Below are 21,266 nucleotides of genomic sequence, written 5' to 3'. Positions count from 1 at the left end.
CGGTGCAGGCTGAGTCTGCCTGAATGCCCCCAATCTCGTCTGAACTGGAAAGCTGAGCAGGGCTAAAAGCGTGGACGGTACTGTACGTGAATGTGAGAAACGGTTCGGAATTACCAGGTTGTATAGGCTTGGTATGGGAGGTGGCGATGATGGAGGTGGTGTGGTGCCAGCCCTGTTTGACCAAACATCCCAATGTGGCAGGGCCCTCTTGCCCAAAGAGTCTTCAGACTCAGTGAGACATTGCGGGGGGCGAATAAAGTGCTTCGTTATTATTGGTGTTGTTAATTTTGCAACAAAATTATCTGCAGGTGATTCCTCGTGATTGTGTTCGTTGACTAACCCGCGATCCGGCCAATGCTTTGCAACACCTAAAAATTCACCGACACATTTGCAATTATTATCTCAACAGAACGATATCGTAGCGGCAATAATGATAACTAACCATAACGACCACCTACCGCTGGACGGAGGGCTTTCACGCACCGCGTCAGGTCGTGGAGATTGTTTGACCATACTTCACCACGCTGGTCGGTGCGGTGTAGGTTTAAGGAATCATCCCTGCCTCAACACACTGTACGCACTTGTTTGTTCAGCTCATTGCTTTGTTCAAAGAAACTGGGTTCGCACTACGCTCGAAAAATAATGGGCGACTGGGTTCGGCATATCCACTGCATCCAGTACACCAACATTTGCCATTGTATTATTATTGTTGTTGTGCTGTATCATGTCACAACCGTCACTGCCAGCCAGCCTGTTGGAGAGCAGGCACCTGCCGGCAAGAGCGGTATCATTCTAAACCCGAAGAAATGTCTGTTCGTTCATAATACACATCCTCATCAGCCACGCTCAATACACTGCTGGATGCACGTGACCATCCACCGGCCCGTCCCTCAGGACGTGATGTCCTTTCAGCCAGCCAGGAATACTTCTTTTGTTTTGGTAACATATATATGGAATGCAGTATATAAAATATAGAATCATTGTGCGTCTGTAAATTGACATTTAACTCCACAAATATGAAACACGACGCAGGATGTGTGCATACTGGATAACTACGTAGCATGCAATACCCAATAGACAAACACTGCGGGTGGGTGGGTGTGGGGGAACCACATGTTAACAATGGTAAACATTTCTACCAGTTATTCAATTACATATTTGGGTGAGATGATTCGCAACTGCAATGTTTAGCGTGGGCTGTGCGCGTGAAGGAGAGATTTAGTCTGCCTCCGAGAACGGGGAACGAGTCACATTGTGTCGACTGCCGCGCCGGGCGGTCGGACAGCTATCGCAGCTGTCGGTGGAGGCGTTCACGCATTTGTACATTTTTAGTCGAGGGCAGAATGAACGCACAACTGAACAATACAGCCGTCATATAGTTCGTTTATGTTGTTGGTATTAGTCCCAAGGAACCGTTCGGGAGAGGGACCCGGATTTTCCAAATGTGACAAAAAACGTCAAATTATAATAAACGATTAATCACGACACTGAAGCGAAGACAATTCAGAGCTAAAAAGCAAACTGCCTCAAATGCTTTTTTCCCCATCACTTATTGCACGAAAATAAATCGATGTTAAATTAGAAATTCTCGGCAGCGTCAGTCGGCTCGGGCAGGTTTCTTAGACTGATCACAGCACGATTACAAATTTAAGTCACGGAACCATTAATCAGATATAGGCGGTAACTATTGTACTATCATGTAAGCAGACAAAAAAAAACAACATAACATATATTTTGATTTAAAGCTTTCGTGACTGCAGGGATTCTTATTCTTGGTTCTTTCGGTAAAGTCACGTAGAAGGGAAATAATACAATTGTTTCATATTAATATTATTTTATTATTTCCCTTCTACGTGACTTTACCGAAAGAACCAAGAATATAACATGTATTATTATTATTATCAATTACATAATTGATCGCCCGTTGCTACGGAGACTTTGAGTCATCATTTGACGGTTCCAATCGCCGCGGTGCTGTGTTTACATTTAAAATTGGCATCAATGAACCGTGTTCACGCGTGGTATTTATCCCATCAGCGTGCATGCGATGACCTCCTCACATTAACATCGCATTCAGGTGTCAGGTGGTCATTAACGTCATTATTCAGTTTGTGAACTTCGCATACCTGTGGGAAATTGCAAGTGCCTAGCTAAATGACTTGCACCCCACTGGGATTTTTGCACAGCGTTGGTGTACGGTGCTTTTTTCTGGAAGACTTTGCAGTTTTTTCCTGGATTTTTCTGTTTGCGCATAGTCACTTTAAAATGTTTTCTTGTTCATGTTTTTGTTTTTTGTTTGTTGCGGTTGCACCCGATTCAAGAGCCAAATGGCTCACAGGGCTATACCAAATAAATGAAACTGAAACTGAACACGAATATATTAGAATGATAGGCAGCATATGCAAGACCTGCGTACGTTGTATATATATGTATATGATACAAAGACAAAGATCCAACGTATAGCCTCCAACAGACTGTATGGCAACTGCTATTCATGAGAAGCACCGATAAAGCTTTGCCGGGTACGACGCACGAGGCGAGCGGCGTGGCAAACACGACGCCCTGCCGCCTTTGTCTCCCCAGTTGTGATGTTTACACGGCGCATCAGGCCGGGCTACGCACGCGTTTGCAATGCAATTCTCTTGACAGTACGCGGCTCAACTGCCATAACAAAACACACAACGCTTCCCTTACCCCACCTTTGTCTCCCCACATAGAGGAAACAATAATCGTCTTGGGCGCACGACAAAACACACAAGCACATCGGCCACGCGGCCTTCTGGAGAGTGAATCTATCTCTTCAGCAGTGTTGGTCCGATACATGCAACGCTCTGGACCCGTTTCGACATTCGCTGTCCTCATCGGCAGTGGGGTCACGCCCGATTGACCCCAATACTGGTGAAGCGACAGATGGTCCCAAGCAATGAGCCTATCTCTAAGCAATGTGGCTCTGGTTAGAAGCAAAGTCCTATAATATATAGAGAGAGGGAACGCAGGACGGTGACCGTTACGCGTGGTCGTGGCGAATTTGAGTCGCTAAATGAGCAATACCTCATTCTCACATATGCCTCTTTACGTGACAAAATAAAAGCACGTTTCCCTTTTATAAAATCGTATTTTACCAGGCAAGGCCCACTGAGCTACGCAGCTCGCTTTCATAAGCGACCTGACCACGAACGAGAGCTCAACGATGTGGGCTTATCGCGTGGACATTTATAGCAGCCAAAACACTCTAAACACGAGCCACCATCAACCACCCCACGGCCTGGCAACCAGCACCAACATGCGTGTACAACACACACCGTGCAAACTTGTGTGTGTGTATGTGCGTGTACACATATAGTGGGGAGCGATAGTGTAACGGTTAGCGCTACGCTGCGCTATGAACCCGGCGACCCGAGTTCGATTCCCTCTCACGGCCAACACCAGTGACGATTATCTGAACCGGTCCCGGGCCTCCCCTAGGTCGACTCAGCCTAAAATGAGTACCTAGTGCGATGTGTAAACATCGCCGCTAGGGAAACAAAGGCGGCCGGGCGTGGTGTTGGCCACCCACCCCCTCGTGTGCCGTGCCGGCCTTCATAGGTGCTCGCTAACAGCACTTCCCCCTACAGTCTGTTAAGGCTATACGGGGGATCTTTGTCTTTGCACACATATATGAAACATGTTGTACATGTCACACGTGACCGTGTCTGCACGCGTTGCCCGCAATGCAGAGGCGTGCCTGCGTTACAATTGCACGCGACGCCGATTGGGGCGGGAGACTTCGCAAACAATGTTTATAAAACTCCCTAACAGAGTGCAGGGTCTTTTATTACGGACTTTATGCTCTTTAAAAATAAAACGCAACACGCGTTACTACGGAATTAAGAGGCCTCCCGTTTACGAACACCCGATAAGGTTAAGCTGGACTCAATAAACCGAATGCAGTATTTTTTTTTTATTCTGAACGTACGCGTGGACTGCATTTATATTGGGCTGCTTGGGGGCTGGCCTGGCCTCTGTAAGAATCTTACATCCCCCCCCCCACCCACCGAATGTTATGGGGTTATATACTGTACTGTAAAGCCAGTCGGCAGTACTTTATTTGAGATGGAAGAGTTCTGAACGAAACGCTGTTCCGTTCCGCGAACAGAATTTGGCTCGCCACATGCACATCCATCAAGTTGATGGCCGTTTTCAAAAATATTGATCGCTCGCTCGCTCGCACATACACACACACTCAACGAGAGTGTATTGTATATTCTATATACTATATATATGTGTGTACATCGTAATACACGAGCCTATCAATCAACACGTCTACATTACGTTCGCCACATGGGCAGTGGCAAGTGCTGTACACACACGCGCGCGCGCGCTCGCACGTGGACATTCACAAGGCCCGCAATTAATCATCGGCAGGGCTCTGTTCACCTTCGCCGTACGGGGGGGTCGTGACAACGTCGCGTATCCGACTCGCTGGCGACTGACGGCACAGTTCGGCTAATAAAAGGGGGTCGGGATATCTGAGCATCGGTGGAAAATGCCGGGGGCGATTTGATGGGCCAGGGAGGGTTCGTTCGGGGAGGATCGGATCGTCGAAGCGCACTGCGCTCTGGAACTCGGTCATCCCGAGTTGGATTCCTGGCCGCAGCTGAACAACAACAACAACGACAACAACAATACCCGTGGCGAGTGATAGCAGAACTTGCAGTGCTCAAACCCCCTCCCCAATCCCACAATCAATCTCACACCACTCACCCACCTTCACCCGCACTGACCAGCGTGGTAAAGTGTGGTTTAAAAAAAAAAAACCCATCCGTTATCTATACGGCATGGGAAAGCCTTCATTCAGCAGCGGAAATAGATAAATATGGCGTTTTTTTTTCTTTCTAAAATTAAGAAATACACTGCGCGGGGAAGGCAAGCAGGCGGTGGTGAGATAACTGTGCGAAAAAAAGCCAATGGAAGCCGGATATAAGCAATCCCAATATAAACACAGTTCTGATATAAGCAACGCATGGTTACTTTGGGGAAGGCGAAATGACAACTTCAAATACAAGCACGACTTCCCCGGATATAAGCACAGCCGGACTTAGTCCCCAAGAGATGTGCTTATATCCATACATTGGGGAGGAAGGGAAGGGGCCACGAGTCTGGATCGGGGAGCCATCATCACTGGGGCTGTCGGTGGTCGGGTGCTCATTCAGAGCCTCACCGGAGTCTCGGCGACAAAGTTGCATTCGATTCAGTGGCACGCAAACCGAATCGCGTGCACTGGTACGCACGAATCGGCACAACCGGCTACGTGTGAGCAGCTTGTGCAACCTGTTCACAGAACGGAGAGACAGAGAGAGAGACTGCACTTTCAAAGCGATTTAGAGAGCGATTTAAAGGGCTCGTTGAGTCGCGTCGAAAGTAATTGTATTGTTTTTTTTACGTGGCGAGGCAGGTACACGGGTGAGCCGAACTGTCTGCGGTTAATGACTTTGTTACTTACGGCTCAGGGCGAACGTCCTTTGGACATGATCGTCCGTGCATCACGCCAGCCAGCAAAACTTTTTTGTTCGTTTATTAGAATCCAGCACGATATTGTCGCAGCTCCGATTGGCTCGGTTGGCTACGTACGGTCCGAACGCGGTACAATATACACACTTACACGGAGGCTGATGAGTATGATGCCTGGATCAGCCGTGGTGTCAACGGTGGCTGGGCACGCGGCCCTCATCAGTCGCTCTCCGCGTGCTGCAATCGCGCTGAGCATATTCATCCAAGTCGGCGTAACCGCACTGACCAGCGTGGTGAAGTATGACCAAACAACCCTCGGCGATCGACACGGCGTGAGGAGGCCTTCATCGAGATGTGTATTATCATAATACGTGTGTACTGCGTGTGTGCACTGTGTGTGTGTACTGTGTGTGTGTACTGCGTGTGTGTACTGTGTGTGTGTGTACTGTGTGTGTGTATATACTGCGTTTGTACTGTGTGTGTGTAATGCGTGTGTACTGTGTGTGTGTACTGTGTGCGTACTGTGTGTACTCTACTACTACTACATCTACTACTACTACATCTACTACAACATTTACTACTACTACTACATCTACTACTACTACTACATCTACTACTACTACATCTACTACTACTACTACTACTACTACTACTACTACATGCACTACTACTACATCTACTACTACATCTACTACTACATCTACTACTACTACATCTACTACTACTACATGTACTACTACTACATCTACTACTACTACATCTACTACTACATCGACTACTACATCTACTCCTACCGCGTACAGCGAGGAACACCTGTGCCTTCACGTGTCCCTCTCTTTTGCCTCCGCTTACAACGTCAAAGACACAAGAGCATTTGCGATGGTTGAAGGCGCAGCCCCTGCAACGGCCGGCTCACGCCACTGCTGCCGGAAGAGTCTCCCCAACGGGTGAGAGTACCTGCAGTTTATACCCCCCCACCACACCACACCGCACGCGACCTGCCGATAGAAAACCGCTGTGGTGTGTGCTCATTCATACTGCCGGGGGGGGGGGGGTGGCATGGTTTACGAGTACCACACCGGGAGATGGAACCGGCGACCTCTAGAAGGCAAGTTCAGCGCTTCGGTGCCGGCCCACAGCCACTCTGGTATTGTCTTGCGGGCGCGCGTGTCTCTGTGTGTGTCTCTGTGTGTGTGCGCGTGTCTCTGTGTGTGTGTGTGTCTCTGTGTGTGTGTCTCTGTGTGTGTGTGTGGGGAGCGGTAGTGTAGCGTTCAGCGCGCTGCGCTATGAGCCTGGCGACCCGGGTTCGATTCCCGCCCACGGCCAACACCAGTGACGATTATCTGAACCGGTCCTGGGCCTCCCCTAGGTCGACTCAACCTAAAATGAGTACCTGGTGCGGTGTGTAAACATCGCCACTGGGGAGACAAAGGCGGTCGGGCGTGGTGCTGGCCTCTCTCACCCGCTTGTGTACCGACTCAGCCTTCATAGGTGCTCGCTAACAGCACTTGCCCCCACAGTCTGTTAAGTCTTGTGTGTGTACAATATTTTACAATCTTCAGAAATGCATGTGTGTGTGTGTACAATATTTGACAATCTTCAGAAACGCATGTGTGTGTGTATAATATTTTACATTCTTCAGAAATGCAAGTGTGTGTGTGCACAATACTTAACAATCTTCAGAAATGCATGTGTGTGTGTGTACAATATTTTACATTCTTCAGAAATGCATGTGTGTGTGTTCACAATATTTTACATTCTTCAGAAATGCATGTGTGTGTACAATATTTTACAATCTTCAGAAATGCATATGTGTGTGTTCACAATATGTTACATTCTTCAGAAATGCATCAGCCGTGTTTCGATTGAAGCAGAAACCACACGCAGGAGTGGAGTTGATCTGCAGGAGACTCAGCTGCTAGCGAACTAATTACGCTATGTAACACGATTTTTTGTCCCTGGGTAGTAAATGTTATTTTTAAAATTTGCTTATGTATAAAAAGTATATATGAAATGGCTATTATTCCCCACAAACTTTGCTTTTGTGACCAGGACTTTACGTGAAGGAATGACACAAATGCACACCACGTTTTCACATTGAAATAGGTACATAAAAAATGTCACTGTTCTGGTCACAAAAGCTAAGTTTGTGGGGAGTCATAGCCATTTTATGTACTTTTGAGGCATAAGCAATTAGAAAGTAACACTTACTACCCAGGGACAAATGTTGTTGTTGTTGTTACACAGTGTTATCTGTTTACTACTGCCTTAGGGGCGGTGCTCAATCATAAACAACAACAACAACAAGACAACTCAATACGTCACTCAATAATAATGTGGCCGAAGAAGACACAATATATATGTACAAGAAATAAAAAAATAGATGTGTTCCGGAAATGGCCCATATTTGGTGCTATGAACAAGGGGCATTTCCCGAAACGTCGCCTCTTCTTGAAATATACCTTTCAAAAACCAGATTGGCGAAAGTGTCAGCGGTTATGCTGCTGTGCAATTTCCAGTCGGTGTTGCTGAAGTAGCGATGCTGTGCGTAGCAGTACACGATACAGTACACAATACAGTACACAAGTACACACTCAGGCATCGCTTACAAGGGGGGGGGGGGTTGAATGATACCGTATTCTTTCTGGATTATAAGACGCACTTAGCCGCCTCCCCTATATTTTAAAGTAAACGCTTAGGGCTGCGTCTTATAATGTGGTAGTTGCGTGCGCGTGTGTTTGAGGATCAAATGTTTATTGCCAGTTTCTCGCAAAGTCTTTAAAGGGTGAGACTTACTTTGGGAAGGTCTTATAATCCAGAAGATACGCTAGTTGATACATGTACTTGTGTATACTGTGTATATATACACACACAGTTTATATACTGTTTATGAATACTGCACGTCAATCCACTGCTGCATGAATGCGTCATTTACCACGGGGAGTTGCCATAGGGGTCGTTTGTTTATTTACAGTGTGGTGAAGTATGGTCACTCGCGTCGTTCACCACGATGGCTATATCAGTCCGGGGTGGGTGATTGATTGTGGGGGGGAGTTGTGAGATTGCGAGCCGTTCAGATTCCACGCGCGCCACTCATTTTTAGCCGTGGACCGCAATCGAACTCGGGATACCTTGGTTGGGTTCATGCCTCCACTGTTCCACGACAATGAATTAAGTTTCTACGCTCAGACATTGATTGCATGCGTTCCATGATGACATCTGTGTGAGCCTCGACGTTACATGCTGATGTTTTTTTTGTCGTTTAATATTTGCCGTCAATGTTCCCCGTGTTAGTTTTTTATTTTGTTTCCATTGTATCGCGATTACAATGGTCACCCGGCAGCATTTGTTTAGGCAAAGGAGAGTCTGGCCCGGTTTCAACATTCGATACCTCATCAGCCAGTCACGCTCCTGAACACTATTGCCGGATGGATTTCAAGACGTTATTGGCAAGTGCACTCCCGGCTTCAACACGGGAGCAGTGTTCACTCGTAAATCCAACAGTTGTGTTTGTTATTAAATATCAACATCATCATCAACCATGGTCAATCCACTGCTGAATGAATGTCTCTCCAAATCCGTCACCACCTCTCACAGTATGATGCAATATGAGGGGTTATAATGACAGTACTGTGAGATCGAAGTGTCGTACGAAATAATCGACAAAGTTTGAAGCCATCAAAAAGAGTGCATACGTTAATTACAAGATACTATAATTCAGATGGTACCACGAAATATTGCAAAATAAATAACTGTATCCAAATGTATATGATGTACATTTATATTTACATAACAGTTTGAACAACACTTGATACAATGTTTTATAATTGTACAGATATAAACGACGTGTGATGCTTTCGCTATTTCCGATTATCAAAGTCGATTTAGTAACAAACGATTATGGTATTATTATAGTGGTATTAAGATGCAATCGTATAATACTATATTTGTTTCCTTTTCATGGCACTGTGATTATTGGCGATTTAGTTATGGAAAAAAAACAATTCCTCGAGACTTAAAGTGGCTCTACAATCAACCAGCCAACACCCGTGTTGACTTGAATGTATACAGTACACCTGATATACAGTATACGTAAAGTATATATACATACTACATCCCCCGTATAGCCTGTAACAGACTGTTGGGGCAAGTGCTGTGAGCGAGCGCCTATGAAGGCCGTCACGGCACACGAGGGAGTGGGTGGCCAACACCACGCCCGGCCGCCTTTGTCTCCCCCAGTGGCGATGCTTACACACCACACCAAGTACTCATTTGAGGCTGAGTTGACCTTGGGGAGACCCAGACCCGGTTCAGATAATCGTCACTGATGGTGGTCGTGAGCTCAGCGCGCTCACCACTGCACCACCGCTCCCCATATTTATGTAAATACCATATAATACACATAATACTACACACACATAAATACGCAAGTAAACATAATGCTTATATGCTACACACACATACATACGCACGTTCATATGCATTTATAACGTATATATATATATTTACATGTACATATCACATAGCTAATTCGCATTGCGTCCCTGCATAGAGGAGACAGGTTTGCTGGGATCATGAATTATTTAGAAATCCGCGTCGATTTATCTCCGACCTCCTCCTCCTCCTCTCTCGCTCTGCCTTGCTGAGCCGGTGACACGAGGGAGCACGTGAATGCGAGGGGGGATGTCGAGGAGGTGTGTCGGGGGGGGGCAGTCATCACACCACCCATACCCCCCAGGGGTGGAGAGGGGAGAAAACACGACCATCACCGTCACGTGTCTCCACGACAAGCCGCAGCTCTGCGTTCATTGAAACAAAATCGAAACAATATCTCCCCCCCCCCCAATGGGTGCTGCGCGCCACGATGTCCGACGTTTCGCTGGCGGCGCGTGGAGCGCAGCGTCAGAAATCACATTGCACCGGACACGAGCCAACGAGATGTGCAGCCCGGGCGCGAGATCACGACTACTCTCGTGGAAGTAGTCGTAGTGATGAAGCAAGGCGGTCAAGCACACATTTAGAGTACGTTCATCAATAGCGGCCAAATACGACCCACGGGCAAAGGCACGTACGACATCTGGATGTGAGGTCGCAAGTAATGCAGAGTTGAGACGAGAGGGGAGAGGTAGGAGAGTGCGTGGAGCGAGATGGAGAGGTAGGGGAATGCTTGTTGGGGAGTGGAGCCAGACGAGAGGGGAGAGGTAGGAGAGTGCGTGGAGGGGAGGGGAGTGGAACGAGAGGGGAGAGGTAGGAGAGTGCGTGGAGGGGAGTGGAGTTTGACGAGAGGTAGGAGAGTGCGTGGAGGGGAGTAGAGTGAGACGAGAGGGGAGAGGTAGGAGAATGTGTGGAGGGGAGTAGAGTGAGACGAGAGGGGAGAGGTAGGAGAGTGCGTGGAGGGGAGTGGAGTGAGATGAGACGTAGGAGAGTGCGTGGAGGGGAGTAGAGTGTGACGAGAGGGGAGAGGTAGGAGAGTGCGTGGAGGGGAGTAGAGTGGGATGAAAGGAGAGAGGTAGGAGAGTGCGTGGAGGGGAGTAGAGTGTGACGAGAGGGGAGAGGTAGGAGAGTGCGTGGAGGGTAGTGGAGTCTGACGAGAGGTAGGAGAGTGCGTGGAGGGGAGTGGAGTGAGACGAGAGGGGAGAGGTAGGAGAGTGCGTGGAGGAGAGTAGAGAGATGAAAGGTAGGAGAGTGCGTGGAGGGGAGTGGAGTGGAACGAGAGGGGAGAGGTAGGAAAGTGCGTGGAGGAGAGTAGAGAGATGAGAGGTAGGAGAGTGCGTGGAGGGGAGTGGAGTGGGACGAGAGGGGAGAGGTAGGAGAGTGCGTGGAGGGAAGTAGAGAGATGAGAGGTAGGAGAGTGCGTGGAGGGGAGTGGAGTGGGACGAGAGGGGAGAGGGAGGAGAGTGCGTGGAGGGGAGTGGAGTCTGACGAGAGGTAGGAGAGTGCATGGAGGGGAGTGGAGTGAGATGAGAGGAGAGAGGTAGGAGAGTGCGTGGAGGGGAGTAGAGTGAGATGAGAAGAGAGAGGTAGGAGAGTGCGTGGAGGGGAGTAGAGTGGGGTGAGAGGGGAGAAGGAGGAGAGTGCGTGGACGGGAGTGGATTGAGATGAGAGGGGAGAGGTAGGAGAGTGCGTGGAGGGGAGTAGAGTGAGATGAGAGGGAAGAGGCAGGAGCGTGCGTGGAGGGGAGTGGAGCCAGACGAGAGGGGAGAGGTAGGAGAGTGCGTGGAGTGGAGTAGATTGAGATGAGAGGCAGGAGAGTGCGTGGAGGGGAGTAGAGGGGAGAGGTAGGAGAGTGCGTGGAGGGGAGGGGAGTAGAGGGGAGAGGTAGGAGAGTGTGTGGAGGGGAGTAGAGTGGGGTGAGAGGGGAGAGGTAGGAGAGTGCGTGAAGGAGAGTGGAGTGTGACGATAGGGGAGAGGTAGGAGAGTGCGTGGAGGGGAGTAGAGTGAGATAAGAGGTAGGAGAGTGCGTGGAGGGGAGTAGAGTGAGATGACAGGGGATAGGTAGGAGAGCGCGTAGAGAAGAGAGGTGTAGTGGTAGGGGCGAGTTCACGGAGGCTGTCGATGAGCGGTGAATGAACGCGGTGAGAACGTTTCGCTGCGCTGGGCGTGTGCGTCGTGCGTCCGCAATCAAGCCTACATCCTGAACATCCTTCATTTAACCACGCGGAGAGCACGTGCAGGAGACACGAAGAGTCTATCCGGCGAATGCTGCTGCCAGGCGTTCGGAGTCGTGTGCCAGTGTACTCAGGTCGCAAGGGCCCTGGGTCTTTGTGCCCCCCGGGTGCAGTTGCACCGTCTGCGTACTCGGCAGCCACGCTGACGCAGCGGCCCAATCACTGAGCTGCAATACAACTCTAGTCTTTAACGTTTCTTCTCGCGATCGATTCAAGGTGGTGCGCTTCGTTCGTTCCACGCAGCGCTCCAACGTGCACTAGGAATCGAGCCTGTGACTCTCGTCCAAAAGCGGACTCATAGAGCGGCGAGCTGTAAGGGCCGTCTCTAGTCGCGCGTGTTGCTGTAATAATGATGGTAATACCGACAACAAATATCACCACCTCGATTATGAACAGTGCCTTCGTAGACGAACGTTTCTAATATGGTGTACTAACGTTTCAGGCGACGGCCCTTAAGCGCGGAACAAGAGTGGACGTATGCATTGAGTTGTTCTGCCGTGGAGGCTGTGGGGGGTTGCTAATTGTGGCAAACATTAGTGGATGGCCAATTTTCCTTTCTTACAACGCACTGCGCGGTAAGGGTGGGGGTAGTGATCGATGGTAAAATGGTTAGCGCACTCGCGCTTTGAACCAAACCTGCCCTCGTTAGATTCCCGGCCGCGATTACCACCAGCGGCGTCTGAACCTGTCCTGCCACCCCCCTGCACCTCACTTCACCGACCTATCGCACTGACCAGCGTGGTGAAGTATGGTCAAACTACCGACCCACCCCCATCCCCTCCGCCCGGCACGACCGACGCGCGGCGTGGTTTCGGCTTTCATTCAGCAGTAGATGAACAGAGGGCTGTTAATTTACAATTTATCATCCGGGGAAATACGCGCGCGTACCGCACCTCCGATGAGCATGGCTAGCTGCGTGCGAGTGCGATAGAAGGTGAACAGACGTACGCTGCTGTACGGTAAAGCCAGGGGCACGAAAATGTACACGCCGATCCACATGCAGATACGCCACTCTGTTCGAACCAACCCCTTCCATTCTTCTCAACAGCTGATCGGATTTCGTGAAAGCGCGATGGCTCCGCATGCTACGGAGGAGAGAGCTGGCGAGATGCAAGCCGATCGAGGTCGGTGGGAGACGCGTAGATGCTTTGACGTAACAAATGTTTTCTTCGATACGATGTTTCACTACAATTTAAGTGGGGTATCTATAAATGGCTCACTTCGATTTTTAATTGTATTTATTTCAACAGGAAGGTCCCAGCGAGCTGTTATTGACTATGAAACGTCGTAGGCGTCCTCCGACGGTACGGATGTTTCCGTGCACTACAGATCTTACATTTACAATCACGGTTGCATAGGTCGCGTTACCAACAGCGAGTCTCGGTTCAGGTTTATCGATTGGAACGAGTGTCGGATCGTATTTCGCAACGCCCTGACTCTATGCTGATTTGATGAGGATTGCTTGTGTTGCGATCGTAAACGTCGTGATTTGTTTTATTTCAATTCTACCGACGTGACTTTACCGAAAGAACCAAAAGTGTACGGAGCCCTGACTCGCATTACGTTACGCAACGGTCGGAGGCCTAAACGACAGACGCGGCTTTTGGTGAACACCGCTTTACCAACTCGAGTGCAGGCGATGGTCTCATACACGGCGGGAGTCGTCTCGTGCGGAACGCGAATCGTAAGTCGCGTCCACAGTCATCCTGCATTGGCGCTGCGCGCCTGTGTTGCTGTCCGACGTTTCGTTCTCAAGTTGCCGAGGAAGAACGCGAACGAGGCTCGCGCGGCACGCAGAGCGAAACGTCGGACCGCGCACACGCCCAGCGACACGCGGTACAGCCCGAAAACTACATATTTATAATGTCGAATAATTCATTTGTGTAGTGTCATTCATTTATTTGCTTGTATACCCAAGAACGTCTCGGCAAGGTTCAAGACTCGTTTTGCAAGTGGATCCTGCCAAGGTTTCGTACGAGGGGAGCGATGTTACGGCTCTTAACCGCTGCTACCCTGCGTGGTCGCAGGTCTGCGATGTCGCAGGGCATGTTTCAGCACTGGGGATGCGCCTTTTTTGACTCAAAAGCAGTTCCACTGTGGGTGTAGGGTTTAGCTATGGCAGGAGACCCGGGGGAACTCGGGGAGCACGCGTGCAGAACGGGAGTAAGGTTACCGCATGTCATGTCTGCACCACGATCAATAACATTTCACAACCGCGAATACGTATGTATATATATACGCAGTAATCTTACGGTGTATTTATAAATTTTGTTGCAATGTAAATATGCGTCTATTTCCGCCAACGAATTCGTTCAAATTAATTGAAACACGCAAATGAAATTCAAAGTGCACGATTTCATTATCGATTTGTGAATGGCAACGGGTAGTCTAATCACTATAACACACACTAGGATAGAGTCCACATTATAAGAACATCCGTATATGTATGAGTAATATTCGACTAAATCACACAACAACATAGGAAAGAAGCTACGGTCGTTATCAATCCACGGCTATATGAAGGCCAATTCACGGTCATGGCTATTATATGAGCATCATACTTCACCACGCTGGTCAATGCGGGTTGATGATTAGGGGGGAGGTGGAGCGAGGGTGGGGGCATAATCGGTTCAGACATTACTCGATACTGGTGTGAGCCGTGGTTTGGAGTCGAACTCAGGGACGCTGGGTCTAATAGCAACAGCGCTTAGCGTTGTTTATGTACGTATGTATGTTGAACGTCTTTCGCACCGTACGCAGACAATCGTGCGTAGGTGGGGGGGGTAACAAACGAAACGCACAAAACGCAGTTAATAACCCTCGCCAACGCTCCATCCATTCACGAAACAACAACAACAACGCAAGAGCCACTTCCTGCACGAAGCCAGATCGTCACCACTTGTCCAAGCGCTGTCTATGTAAGAGGTTGCGTGTTCCCCTTTCGTCTGACGAAGCTCTCGGAATTCCTTGACCACCTTCATCGGTGCCCTTTGTTGGGGGGTGGTGGTGTGGGTGGTGGTGTGGGTGGTGGTGGTGGAACGCGAAGATAGATCTCAGCGCAACGCTTTAACGACGACGCACTTCCTTGGCCCCAGAGCCAGGCAACCCGAGGCGTGCGGGCCCAACCTCGGCAGCGCTCTCTCTCTCTCTCTCTCCACGTCACTCAAATATCAAATCGGGCCTCGGTCGGTCCGTCCGCGGACAAATTGGACAACAATTAGGGCAGTCGCACATCTGCTGCTCGCTCCGCTCTCTGTCTCTCTCGCGGTCTCTCTCTCTCTGCTTTGACGCGTGAGACGTGGATTTGAATCTGCTACGTTAGGTCCGACAGGTTAGAGCAGCAACAATCACCAACTTGGTTTGGGGATTCGGGTGAGCAGGAGAGTGCGGTTATACTGTACAAGGGAGGCCGAGGTTACACGAATCCAGCAATCGTTAAAGCACAAAAAAATGTAAACAGGTCAAAGTTAGGAACGTTCAAAAGACTAAAGGTTTAGCCAAAATCACGTAGCAGTGTAACTATCCGAGCGGCAAGAGAACGAGCCATCTGTCTCGCCTACAGCTTGACTACCACGTACGTTTCCGCGGTTGTGCCGTTTGAACTGGATATTGAGCTGGCGAAGAAACATTCGCAGCGCGTGGAGCGAAACGTCGGACATCGTGCCGAACAAAAAAACACTGCCCGAACAACAGCAACCACAACAACAAAAACACATGGCGGAGCGAGCTACGACCGGGCGTGTGGCTTTGAAATACAGTTATAAATGTATGGCTCGCGTACAATCTTCTGTACGTGGGTTGGACGTTTTGCCACGAGACATCTCCTGAAATGTTGCAGTCTTCGTCTTGGGTATGACGGACGCGGGATACATTAACGGGTGCTCTAGTCTTATAGTACAAAATAAAACCCCTCCCGCGCCACCCCTATAGCCTGAACAGACTGTTGGGGGAATGTGCTGTCAGTGAGCAGCTTCACCCATGAAAGCCACGCACGGCACACCGCACCAGGTACTCGTTTAAGGTTGAGTCGACATAGGGGAGGCCCAGGACCGGTTCAAGGTTCCGTTCGCCACTTGATGGTCGTGAGCGGGAATCGAACGCGGGACGCTGGTTTATTACGCAGTTCGCGAACGCGACGCGCGCGTGTGTGCGTGTGAATAATCTACAAAACATATCCCCCCGCATTGCCTTAACATACTCTTTGGGGCAAGTTATGTTCGTGCAGCATGGTCTATAGACACACACATATATACACTGACGGATGATACTAACGGAGGAAGTACGTAAACAACTTGGCGCAGAGATCTGTTGAATAAAGCACAAATCTTGCTACAGCCATCGAGAGTTCTTAGTGTGGACGGATGCACGAAACCGCTGTTCCGCTCTCACTGCCGAGCGGGCTCTCACTTGGTAAAGAAAGCGCTTTGATGGACGGAAAACACGACTATCGCCATCATCATCATCATCACTCCGTCACCATTACCGCATTCACTGATCACCAACACCGCTACTATCACGACCACAATCACCATTATCACCTTCATAAAGCACCACCACCACCACCATCATCATCATTACAACCACCACCGACATCAATAAAATTGCCACCAGCATTACCGCCACGACCACCGCTTTCACTACCACGACCACAACCACCGCAATCATTATCGTCGTCGCCGTTACCACGAGCACCAACCACCACCATCACCACCACCACCACCGCTACCACCACCACCATCACCACCACCACCACCACAACTTTCCACTACCGCCACCGGCCTCTCACCTTGCTGCTCCGCCGCCGTCCTGAAGCCCAGGATGTCGCTCACGGTGTAGGAGGAGGGCCACGAACGCGGCAGCCCCGCGGGGATGTGCACGCCCGTGGCGCCGTGCATCGCGTGCGCGCCGCCCTTCCCCGCGGGCCCGTGTCCGTGGTGGTGGTGGTGATGGTGGTGGTGGTGATGCAGCTGCGAGCTCGTGTAGGCCGCGTACAGAGCTCCGTACGGCACCGCGGCCGCGGCTGCGGCTGCGGCGGCCGCAGACTGCTTGCAGGAGGCCATGCCCGACGCGTCCTGCATCTGCGAGCACGGCTGCGACATGCTGCCGATCTTGTTGCGTAGGATGCGGCTGATGGAGCTCACGGAGGGCACGTTGTACTTGTCGCAGACGCCGTCGGCGAGCAGCCGGTCGCGGATCTCCCACGCGAAGATGCCCGGGTCGCGCTGCTTGTAGTCGCGGATGTGCTTGACCACGTTGGGGGTGGTGACGCGCGGCTTGCTGCCCCCGATGGCTCCGGGCAGGATGGAGCCCGTCTCGTTGTAGCGAGCCAGGATCTTGGAGACGCAGCCGTGGGACACGCGCAGCTGCCGCGAGATGTCGCACGGCCTGATGCCCAGCTGCGCCAACTCGACGATTCGCAGGCGGATCGGGTTCGGCAGAGGTCGCCCGTTCACGAAGACGCCGCCGAGTTGGTTGACCTCGCCGAAGGACTGGTCTGCGCCCGGGGCGGCAGGCACACGCACGCCCGGCGACACGCGGGGGGGGGGGGGGGGCAACAGCAACGGGGTTGAGCATGGCAACAATAACAATACGTAATAATCATGATAATGACAAACAACTAATTATCATTATTGTTATAACCGACGCGACAGATATTTTGTTCCAATCCACCCGCGGTTACGCATTTACACGCGAGCGTGTGTGCGTGTGTACGTGTGTGCGTGTCAGAGTCATGTGCGAATATTGAAACCTGGTCCTGGGCCTCCCCTAGGTCGGCTCAGCCTTAAATCGGTCTCTAGTGCGGTGTGTATTAAACATCGCCGCCGTTGGAGACAAAGGCGGCCGGGCGTGGTGTCGGTTCACCCCATCCCATCGCGTGGCGTGCGAACAGCACTGAGCACCCCCCCCCCTCTACAGTCTGTGCAAGCCCATACGGGGGGGGGGGGGTTTCAAAAAGTCGCGTGGTCTCTCTCACATTCGGTGTGTGTCGATCAACTCGTGAGCGAGTGAGTGAGTGGAGGGTCCCAGCCCACAGAGGCGGGATGGATGCGCGCGTGGCGAGACGCGAGGGTTGGAGCCCGAGAGAGAGAGAGAGACGGAGAGATCGCGACTCGCCACATTGACGTGAAGAGAGTAGGGTCGATGTTGATTATCACAGCTCTCTCTCTCTCTGCTCGTGTGGGTTAGCGAGGCGCGTCGAATACCCCGGTGTGTTCGACCCCGCTCAGCGTGTTACACAGCGCGCACACGCAGTTGCGCTCTCACGCACGGGTACACGGATAGCAAAGAGAGACACGTCGGGCACAATAGACCTGTACGTGGCCAATGTGCGCAGTGACCCTCCTCATGGTGGGACATACACACAGAGTTGCGAGCGACGGCTCCGTTGCAAAGCCTCCCACTCAACGATTACGCGACGCGCCAGCGTTACGCAGCCCGCTTTCTGTCGGCGGAAACTTCGCTCACTCAACCCCTGCGGTCCATTCACTTTCCCTTCACTCAGCCCAGCGGCGGCGGCGCAAACGCCGTCGAAGAAGCAACCCGCGCCAACCTCCCTGCGACCTGTAAACGCAGGTCCCACGGCTTGTTGGTGTCTCGTACGTGCGATCTCCCGCAGTGGCGACCGGCAAACAACTGTCACGCTGACAACAGAGCCGCGCGGGTAAACGCATGAGCCCCGCTATCAGCGGCAGCAGCAGCAGCTGCGGATGAAGCCGGCTAACGCGTACGAGCGGTGTCCGCGATGCGGAACGCGACTTGTTGATGTTGTTGCTACACGGCTGAGCGGACTGGTGCGCGCGCGCGCGCGCTGAACTTCTTTCGCGCCGTACGTGGCCAGCCGTGTTCATCGGAGGTGCGGGGCGGCGGCGGCGAGAGGGCAACAAACGCGACGCGGGCAAAGGGAGGGAAGAGGTCGGCAGTCAAAATAACAAGAAGAGACACTTCTTCTTGTTGTTGTTCGAATTCGGTAAACAAAAAACAATAACAACTTAATATTTGGCCACCGAACCCCTTCCCGGCGCCGCCTGTGACGGAGATGCGACGGCGAGACATCGACAACGACCACGACGACCACGGCGAGACATCAACGGCGACGTACCCATGTTGACGCAACTCTCACAGCGGCGCGCTCGCACGTCCTGCACGAGTCCCGAGTTCGCGGCGTTCGTTTCGAAGCGTCCTTTTTTGTTGCTGTTGTTGTTGTTGCTGCTGTTCGCCGATCGATGCTTTTTCTTGGTCGCGGCTGTTAAATGTTTTACGCGAGCGCGCGTTTAAAAAAAAACACACACACACAAAGACGTCCGTCCCCTCGCAAGAAATGAAAGGCCGCTGTGGCTGCACCATTCGTCCGAGGACGGGCGGCTTGCGACGAGGGGTGGGGGGGGGGGTTCCTTGCGAGCGAGGAAGCGAGGCCGCGGGGAACGAGCGGCGAGGGCGGGATATATAGCGAGTCCTGTCGCTGGAGCAGTAAATCCGATCTCCGAGGACGAGTGGGGGTGGGCGGGAAGGAGAGCTGACGGCAGGAGGAGGGAGGGAGGGAGGAGGAGGAGGAGAGGGAGGAGGAGGAGGAAGAGGCGAGAGAGGTTGGGGCGGGCGGGGTAAGAGGCGAACTTCTCTCTGGGCGACTGGCGTAGTGAACCGAGCACGTCACTCCGGCTCTCCACCCCAGCCAGACCCCCCCACCACCTCCCACACCCACCCTTCCTCGCACTCCCCGCCCCATCCTCATCCTCTCCACCGCACTCCAACTCTCTCCTGCCGCACGGTGCCTCCTCGTTCACTCAGCCGCCGCAGGAGAGGGTGGGCTCGGGGCGGACGTGTCGAGATCTCGGGCTTCGCGTCTTCTCAGTGGCCGATCGGGGTGCGGGCGGGCAGGCGGGCGTCTCAACACGCGCCCTGTGGCAGGGCCCGTGGCTCGTAGCGCGGCCCTGTCCGGCACAGAGGGTCCTGAACCTCCCACCTTCCCTGTCCCTCTCTCTCTTTCTCTCTATCCGCCGCGCAGGTATATCGACGCGAATCGGGTCAGAGTGAAGAGAAAGAGTTCCCGTCGCGTTCACGCGCCGTTCTCGTCCCGTGTGTCACGGGTCTCCAATTCAGGAGGAGCGCGTTTATGAATCCCGTAGCGACGTGCGTCTGGCGATCTGCCTGCGTCGGCTGCGATGGGGAGTCTCAGTAACGCTCCAATATGAACGAGTCGCGCTGCTGTTGGGGGCTTACCTTAGACGAGTGGTTCTTAACCTTTACTGTAGCAATTGTAAACAAAACAAGAAAGTATAATGTGAATAATTACATCGGGTCGATGGAACAAAGTAGTTGTAACTTGCTTACTTTGTGTTTCGATTATTTACCTTCTAACAAAAACATTTGGCGGTGTCTCGCACCCCCAGAGGCTGCGTGCACTACCAGGTTAAGAAGAAGCACTGCCCTAGACGTCGTAGAGATCAAACATGTACACGGGAATACTCGCAATGCGCCCAGAGACAAACACGTGTTGGAAACATGAACGTATTCCTTTGCGTGCGCATGGTTTTTCTTTCTTGTGTTTTTGTTGTTGCGAACAGTTCGCGGTGGAGAATGTTTTAATATCCAGTGGGGGTGCGCTACTCTGGGGCGCGTCTGCCTATCGGAGCGGTCCGGTAATTGATGCGCAGAGCGAGATGAATTGGACCGCGTGGGAGGACGTCATCCAGCAGTGGGCAGATACAGTTTGCGATGCTCAATGACGACGATGATGATTGTGAAGAAATAGGGAGCAAACTATTACTCTTGTAACTGCAAGGCAGAACTAGCTGTTGCAAATGAGCAAAGCGTACGGCAATCAGCTCCAATTATTAAGAAATTATCAATTGACTCAAGCCTATTGATTTAATTTAAATTGCATATACATTAAACAACACGTGCGTTCGTTTGTACACAGGTTCGCGAGAATCCCGTGTGAATACACTTTAAATCCGGCTTCACGTCTGTCCGTCTGTTCGCCTTGCGTTGGTTTGTTCTGCCAAATGCTCTTCCGCGATTTTCTCTCCCGCGATTGTTTCAGTCCCTGGCCTGCATTGACCAAGAAATCATTAATCCGAACGGGTTCTCACCTGTTTTACGGTTAAACAA

General features: G+C 51.4%; 1 protein-coding gene across 1 annotated transcript in view; it reads right to left on the bottom strand.

The window, feature by feature from the left end:
• Positions 1–19,597, bottom strand: part of PAX1 (paired box 1) — a 32,302-nt gene extending 12,705 nt beyond the window's left edge. The window contains exons 1-2 of the mRNA XM_061559472.1: positions 19,258–19,597; positions 16,945–17,652 (exon numbers count right to left, since the gene is read on the bottom strand). Coding sequence (XP_061415456.1) covers positions 16,945–17,652; positions 19,258–19,261 — 712 coding nt within the window. The 5' untranslated portion in view covers positions 19,262–19,597. The remainder of the gene's footprint in view (positions 1–16,944; positions 17,653–19,257) is intronic.
• Positions 19,598–21,266: the final 1,669 nt, after the last annotated feature.

This window comes from Lethenteron reissneri, chromosome 25, assembly GCF_015708825.2.
Source record: "Lethenteron reissneri isolate LAM-NWPU_2019-01 chromosome 25, ASM1570882v1, whole genome shotgun sequence".
Classification (NCBI taxonomy): domain Eukaryota; kingdom Metazoa; phylum Chordata; class Hyperoartia; order Petromyzontiformes; family Petromyzontidae; genus Lethenteron; species Lethenteron reissneri.
The sequence above is the reverse complement of the archived record's forward strand: the minus strand, read 5'-3'. Positions and strand labels throughout refer to the sequence as shown.